At 35.6% G+C, this 7,115-nt stretch overlaps 2 protein-coding genes across 4 annotated transcripts; both read right to left on the reverse strand.

Moving 5' to 3' along the window:
- Positions 1 to 1,947: 1,947 nt before the first annotated feature.
- Positions 1,948 to 3,342, reverse strand: LOC108138707. The gene is made up of 4 exons (XM_017261057.2): positions 3,027 to 3,342; positions 2,901 to 2,965; positions 2,788 to 2,847; positions 1,948 to 2,535 (listed from the first exon to the last, which is right to left on the reverse strand). Exons 1-4 carry the CDS (start codon positions 3,190 to 3,192, stop codon positions 2,152 to 2,154), a joined length of 675 nt encoding a protein of 224 aa, XP_017116546.2. The 5' UTR covers positions 3,193 to 3,342; the 3' UTR covers positions 1,948 to 2,151.
- Positions 3,343 to 3,419: 77 nt separating this feature from the next.
- On the reverse strand, positions 3,420 to 6,766 carry LOC108138885. 3 transcript variants are annotated; one of them, XM_017261417.2, is made up of 3 exons: positions 6,564 to 6,766; positions 4,830 to 5,979; positions 3,420 to 4,320 (listed from the first exon to the last, which is right to left on the reverse strand). In XM_017261417.2, exons 1-2 carry the CDS (start codon positions 6,735 to 6,737, stop codon positions 5,605 to 5,607), a joined length of 549 nt encoding a protein of 182 aa, XP_017116906.1. In that variant the 5' UTR covers positions 6,738 to 6,766; the 3' UTR covers positions 3,420 to 4,320; positions 4,830 to 5,604. The 3 variants fall into 3 exon arrangements, with proteins under 3 accessions (XP_017116906.1, XP_017116905.1, XP_041566192.1); XM_017261416.2 differs by lacking the exon at positions 6,564 to 6,766 and having other exon boundaries at positions 4,830 to 4,989; XM_041710258.1 differs by lacking the exons at positions 4,830 to 5,979; positions 6,564 to 6,766 and adding an exon at positions 4,667 to 4,745.
- Positions 6,767 to 7,115: the final 349 nt, after the last annotated feature.

The raw sequence follows: 7,115 nt of genomic DNA on the forward strand, positions 1-7,115 counted from the left end.
ACAGAGTTTGACTTGCCAACTTCGCTGCTCCGCCAATGCCAATCCGGCATTTATCCCCCATCCTCCTGGAATGTCCTTAAACTTATGCAGTGCTAAGCGGCATTGACAACGGCACGCACACATCGTTTGGCAAAGACAGGGACTTCGGTGGGAGAAATGCGTATCGGGGACTTTGGGCCGCCCTTCTGATGGTTCAATGTACGACAAGTGAAATTAATTTCAAACAATGCAGCAAACTCCGAAAACAACAAAGTTGGAGAGGCTAAAACCCCACGACAGCAGAAGCAAATTAAATAAAAATTCCAACATGAACGTTACCGGGGAGAGAGTTGAACTTCACTGAAAAAAAAGAGTTTTAATAAAATATATAGAAAATCCTAACATTGTTCTTCTTGTCTTGAATAATTTTTGCAATTCTCTTTATAAATTGCGTTTAGCGAATTTAGCTAAACATGTTTAAATTGATGATTTAATTAGTATTTTCAAAAAGACTTAAATTTTCTTTTAACTTGTAAGCATATTTAATCAAATTACTTTTAATTTGAACTTATTACAAATTAACCTTAAGGTAATTATCATAATCATAAATTATTTTAATTATTGTATTAAAGATTTTTATTCAACAAAAAGTTTTTACTTTCATTTTGAATTTGAATTAAACATTCAACTTAAACTTTTTGTCGCCAGCTTTAAGTTAATGATTTTTAACATTTCTGGCAATGATTATATTATAAGTTGTACTTTTTTTGTAAGTGTTATTCTAGCATCCTGATGAGGAGCCTCAGGAGCACTGTCTATTGCCATATGACAGACTCAATCTACGTGCCTCGAGTCGATGAGTAAGCCAAGTTAAGGGCAAGCAAAAAAAAAAACGAAGTAGAGGCAAACCAAACTTGTCGAAAATTATTTCGTTTTAATTATGCCAAAGGGCGTTGTCAAAGGACGTGTCGAAATGTGTCGCCGTTTGGGATGCACTCTAAATGAAATCACGTCACCGATTTGCCCCGCCCATAAAGCAACGCCCACACTCCGACCAAAATCCCGACACTTCAGGTTGCCTACTACAACTTTTCCGTTGTCATTATCAATTTGAGTTAATTGCCGCAGCCATTCTGGCCAGAATGTTGCCATTTTGCAGCTGGATGGCAGCAGCGCAGCCATTGCTGTTGTGCTGTCGTCACTTCCGGTCTGGGAAACCCCCTTCCCCTTCCCCTTCCGTGTTCCTTTTCCACCTCCAGACGACGCGACGACGCATTGTCTGTGACTGTTTGAAAGCGTTTAGTCGAAATTTATTTGTATTACATGTACATGCCAAAAACTGCAGACACTTTCATGGCTGCGGGGAATGAGCCGTGGCGCAATGTTGAGTTATTAAATTAAGTACTTGTTTGATTACGGTTTATATTGCCTCGAACAGCGGAAACAAGTTTAAGCAAGCAAAGTGCCTACGGGAATTTATTGCAGCAGGTGCCTTATCAGTAAGTGCTAGTACTAGTACTTGTATTAATACTATTTCAAAAAATAATATATATTTAAATGTACTGACTTACAAAAACAACCTTACTCATTCAAAATAAAAAAGTGCGTTCTTATCTGTTTAATATTTAACTATTTTATAAAACAGTCATTAAGTGGACACTGATCTTCGCTTCGCTTTATAATCTTGTTTGCTTATATAATAACTATAAATAAAAATGGAATGTGCTAATAGCAATATATAATAGTTCTTTGTTCTTTCATGAGTGTTAATCTTTGAATCTAGACGTAACGTGTAATCATCTTAAGTATGTATGTTTTATGTTGAACAACAAGTAAACAATGCAGAGTTCAATAAAATACAGATAAAAAATGAATAATTTTTATGAAAAAAATAAAAAAAAAAGGAAACGGAAAAAAGCTATTAATATACAAAAAAACAACTTCTATGAGTAACCAAACAACAAATAATTAATCAGCTTTCAGTTTATTTTTAAAATGCATTTGACCTAGACCTATATATTCTGTTCGTAACTCAAAACAGAACTTTACCTATGAATTTGATAATTTTTTTTTTATTGTTTTAATGCTTTTAAAAGTTTAACTCTAAAAGAGCATGGAAGAGAAGTAATTTTAAAAGAGAGGATAAATTTTAAAAATGTATAATTCTAACTATCAGTTCAGTTCGCAGACAAATGCTATTCTTCTGTCACATTTTTCGACACCCATCACCAGCTCCTCCCCCGTAAACTCCAAATAGACACAGAAGCCATTCGCAAACTTGCGAGGCGGTGGCTCCGTGGCCACAAAATTGGTGAAGTTCATCGGATGGGGATCTTGGTGCCAGTAGAAGTCGACCAAGGTTCCATGATCGACATCCTTCGGATCCGACAATCTTCCCCGATGTCCACCGCTCCAGAAAATTGAATGGGTCTGGGCGTGGGCCCCATATCGCATAAAGTCGGATATGAGTCGCATTTCCTGAAAACTGCGAACAGTCACCAGCCGAGACTGCGGGTCAATCATCTCACATGCGAAGTTCGCGTGCATCCAGTCCATCTGAAATGGGTCCCACAATAAAAACCGATAAATACTGCACACAGAGAACATTAAATAACAAAAACGTTTGGAGAATTTAAAATTTTGTGAAATCATATGTAGTTAAACATTTACTGGCCTTGATTAAGTACTTAAAAACCAAACAAAAGCTGTTAGCATTTGTGTTATAACATTTTCTTATTAAATTTAAAACATAATTTTTAATTACAAGTAAATCTAATTTGTTTTTGTTATTTCTGTGAATTTACTTACTATTACAGGAACGCTGAGTTCACGATCCTTATAGACCATTCTGTAGTATTCATAGGAGGGCTGCAACGAAAGTATGAAAAAAGCAAGGCACTTAAATCTCATTTCTTACATACCGCCTTGTTGGAGGAAAAGAAGTAACAGCGTTCTCCAATCTTCACAAAAGGTTTAGAGCAGAGAGCTAATTTATTGGGTGCATACAAATTATCTTTAGTTTTGGAAAAAACTCCTTTCAAGCTCACGTTGCCAGCTGTCCTTAAAGATATAAATGTATCCGGCCGTGAGGAGCAGTAGGCCCGTTAGACCCACGAAGGATTTGTCCAGCGTGGTCATTTTCACCAGTGGCTCTCGAGGAACTAAAGCTTCACGACTGCTGTTTTCTTGATTTATAGGCTCGAAGGGAAACATAAATTTCTAAGAAGAAATTTAAGACTAAACATTTGGCGACTTACCCGGGTATTCAGTTTGAAAAATTACTTGGTATTGTACTAACAGACTTTTCCTAAAGTCTAAAGTATACAGATTGTATTGCTGCCATAGAAACCAACTTAATGTTTATATAAAAATCTGAGAAAAACAGTTTTTAATAAATTATGATGTTTATTTTTGTAAATTTATAAATATAAATAAAAATATTCTTTTTTATCTTTCTTTTTATTTGATCCATAACAAATACTTCATAGCTAGGAAAATACAATGGAATATATTTAAACACCAATTTAATTTAATTAAATTTTTTTATAAGGGCGTGTAAACTTCGTCCTTCTGGATTAAGTTACTTTTCTGTTTTTTTTATTATTTTAACCATTAAAATGGTTTTTATATATTATAAAAATTAATTTATATCACACAAATTGTTGTACTTATTTGATATCAAAATGTGATATCTTTTAATTTTAGAAAAAACATTTAACTAAAATTTCAATTTTAAAATTTCATTGAACAGTTGTAGTTCTACTTTGGTATTAATTAGATAATTTTTAATTGTTTGATTTCCAATTTGATTTGTTTCACATTGAGTTAAACACTTAGCGACATGAGTTTAACCTTATCCGCTGCTTGTTGCCCTGAGAAATTAGGCACTTTCCATTTGTAGATAAGCCATAATATCCAGAAGCTTAAAATAAACATAACTACGACTATGATACCTCTGGTCTTGGGTTCCAGGGAAAGCCAAAGTACCCCAATGGAAAGTTTGTATTCGCAGATATAGTAGTCGTCGTGGCCGAAAGCTGGTCGCATGTACAGCGAGGAATTGGCCAGTTCCAGACTGAGATAGCTTCTCACCTCCTCTTGTCGAGTGCCAGGCAGCCAATTGGTGAAGGTCAGCGGCTCATCCACTCCCTCCCACGAATAGGGTATCGCGCTGTTGAAACTATGGCCCGAGGTGGCGAAAGTGCTGCCATCGGGAAAGCCCCTCGACACGATATATTGCTCCAGGCTCCTCAGCTCCTCCCTCGTCTCCAAGGACACCAGTGTTGACGTTCTGCGCCAGCAATCCTGTCTCGCGATGAACCAGTCAAAGTAATGACCCGCCTGAAGTGAATTTCAAAGAAATATTTTATTTACTTTGAGCAAAAGTCCCCTGAAGTGTATATTTATTTGTAATTTAAAATTAATAAATTCGCGATGAACTAGAAATAAATATCGAGTCAATATGGAATAATCTAAATAACAATAACTCAAGAGTCAGCTAAGTTTATATAATATTCTGAGAAGATTACGTAATTTATTGAAACTTTTTAAAATTTAATATTGTATAAAACGAACAAAACTCTGATAAGAGTGAAATAGTTTTTTGTTTAGGAGCTTTTACAATTAGTTTATTGAAATATTTTTACAATTGACAGATATGTTTGTTTTTAGAAATATTAACCTTTACCTTATTTAACTGATAAGCAACTGAACACATTATTTCGGAAAATAAAAGTAGTTTTGCAATTCCAAGGGCTATTCTTATATAAATAATAAATTTTAATTATTTTTTTTTTCGCTTTTACGTAAACCACATAATTAGACTAATTTCTGTTTTGATCGTAACTCACAGTCTTTTCATTGCCGATATAGTAATAGCCATTGCCGATCCGATCGAACAAAGGCTCACTTCGACAACCATAAGCCCACACAAAAAGAGCGAAAAATAATTCTCTTCGCATTTTAAAATGTTGTTCAGATGGCAACGCAAAACCTACTAAAGTGCCTCGCAAAACTGATGTTTACAATGACCAGTACTCTGAATTATCGGCTACAAAAAGTGATTGCAACCGCAGTTGATATGTACATATAAAAACTTATATATTATTTGTACAGTACTTTATTTTTTAATTCCCTTGCAGAGGGTATTAGAATTTGGTCAGAATTTAAGTAAAGGAGACGTTTCGGAACCTGTAATATATATTATATATATTTTTGATTGGCATCATTATGAGAGTTTATACATTTATTTATTTATTATTATTATTATTCGGAATGACTGCAAGGGTATGTGTAACGTTATCAATTTTTTTTTATTGCAATCTCTAACGTTGGTGCACAGTTACGAGTTAACAACCCCTTATTGATAACAATTGTCAAGTTGTGTTCTAATGAAAAGTTTATTGCATTTCGAAAAGTAAGTCGAAAGCCACCACCGCAGTCAGTGCGGCTAGCTGCGATATCAGTAACACAATATCCACCAGCTTAAGTATTAAGGTTACCCTTTCGAATTACAATATATATTTTTATATTATTTTAGAACCTCTTTTTGAAAATAAAAAAACAGAAAAATTCGAGATATAGTATGTAGGTACATTTGTAGACATGTTGAGGAATATCTGGCGATCAGTGCATAATGGAATGCGAATCGGTGCCATTCAGCGTCTGTTCACAGATGTCGACAGCTTGCTTATAGCAGGATTCACTGCTCATCAACAGTTCGCCTCCTTGCAGTGTGAGGATCAGGCAATTGCGGCCCATTTCGGGAGTGGGCTCGTCCGGCGCCCAGTTCGTGTAGACCAGTGGGCGGGCTCTTCCGAAGTAGTTCCAGTAGAAGCGGTTGTCCCCTGGCCACCGGTGGCCGGCACTCCAGAACTGGGTCCCATTCGGGAAGCCCATCTCGTAGAGGTGCTGGGCCAGGAACCGCATCTCCTCGTCACTATCCAGGCAGACCCGCGAGGTGCGCTTGTCCTGGTAGCAAAAGTTGTGGAACGATGTGTGCTGGGGATCAGAGTGGAGGGATATAGTCTCATGGTACAAATTGTTATGTATTTACATTTACTTCGTAACCGCTAAATAACTTGTCAGCTTTTAAAATTTTACATTTTAGTGAAGTAGTTAATCTGCATTTAAAATTAATTATGCACTTAAAATACAGTTTGTTTGGAATACATATACGCATATATCTATGCACTTATTGGCCTTTTCTGTTTTCACTTTCGGTTCAATTTGAGAATTCTATTTTTTTAAATATTTAAAAATAATTTAACTAACTAGCAAAATTTGTATACAAATTCGTTATAGATGATAAATCCATATTGCTGATCAAAACTCTAATCAAGTTAAGTAAAACGGTCGAAAATGAAATTCAGAACACCCCTGTGAAATGCTCTGTAACGAAACAACTGCTGTTAGTTAACAGAATGAGTTTAAACTCAACTCTAGAGACATAACAGAGTTCGAATTATTGTTTAAGAAACAAAACATTGATTTATAAAATATACATATGTACACATATTTTGTATAATATTACACTGTTGTTTATTTGAGCTCTGTGTCGGTTATTAGCTGCATTATTGACTCACCAGCGGTTCTTCGTTGGTTACAAAGTAGCAGTAGTTTTCCCGGACTCTTTCGTACGGAATCCGGCATCGCATTCCGTCGACTGGAATTGGCAGAAAAATGAGGCATAGGGAAAATGCCAGGATATACTGAACTAAATTGCAGCGATCTCTCTTCCGCTTCGGGCGATTCGGCATTGTGCTGAAATAAAACTGCCGGCAGTTTAAAATCACGGCGTTATCGCCATGCGCTATCGTTGTGAGCGGGGTGTTATCAGTAAAGCGCTTGTTTTGGCTTTTTTGCTTCGCTGATAAGGCCATTCGCTGAACTAGTTCAAGATCACGACCAATAAAAGCTCTACAGGTTCCAAATTATCAGTCACACTTATTGTTTTTTACAAACAGTATGAAATTCGGTTTAAAAAATAATGTATCAGAAAATTTTAAAAATTATTTCCGCTTTGGATTGGGCTACTAATCACATCCTGTTTTGGGATCCTCAAGGCTTTTAATTACTTTGAATATTATAACAAGTAATAATTCTTAATAAGTATAAAAATTTTAAATGCTGATTAC

This window comes from Drosophila elegans, unplaced genomic scaffold, assembly GCF_018152505.1.
Source record: "Drosophila elegans isolate 14027-0461.03 unplaced genomic scaffold, ASM1815250v1 contig_814, whole genome shotgun sequence".
NCBI lineage: Eukaryota > Metazoa > Arthropoda > Insecta > Diptera > Drosophilidae > Drosophila > Drosophila elegans.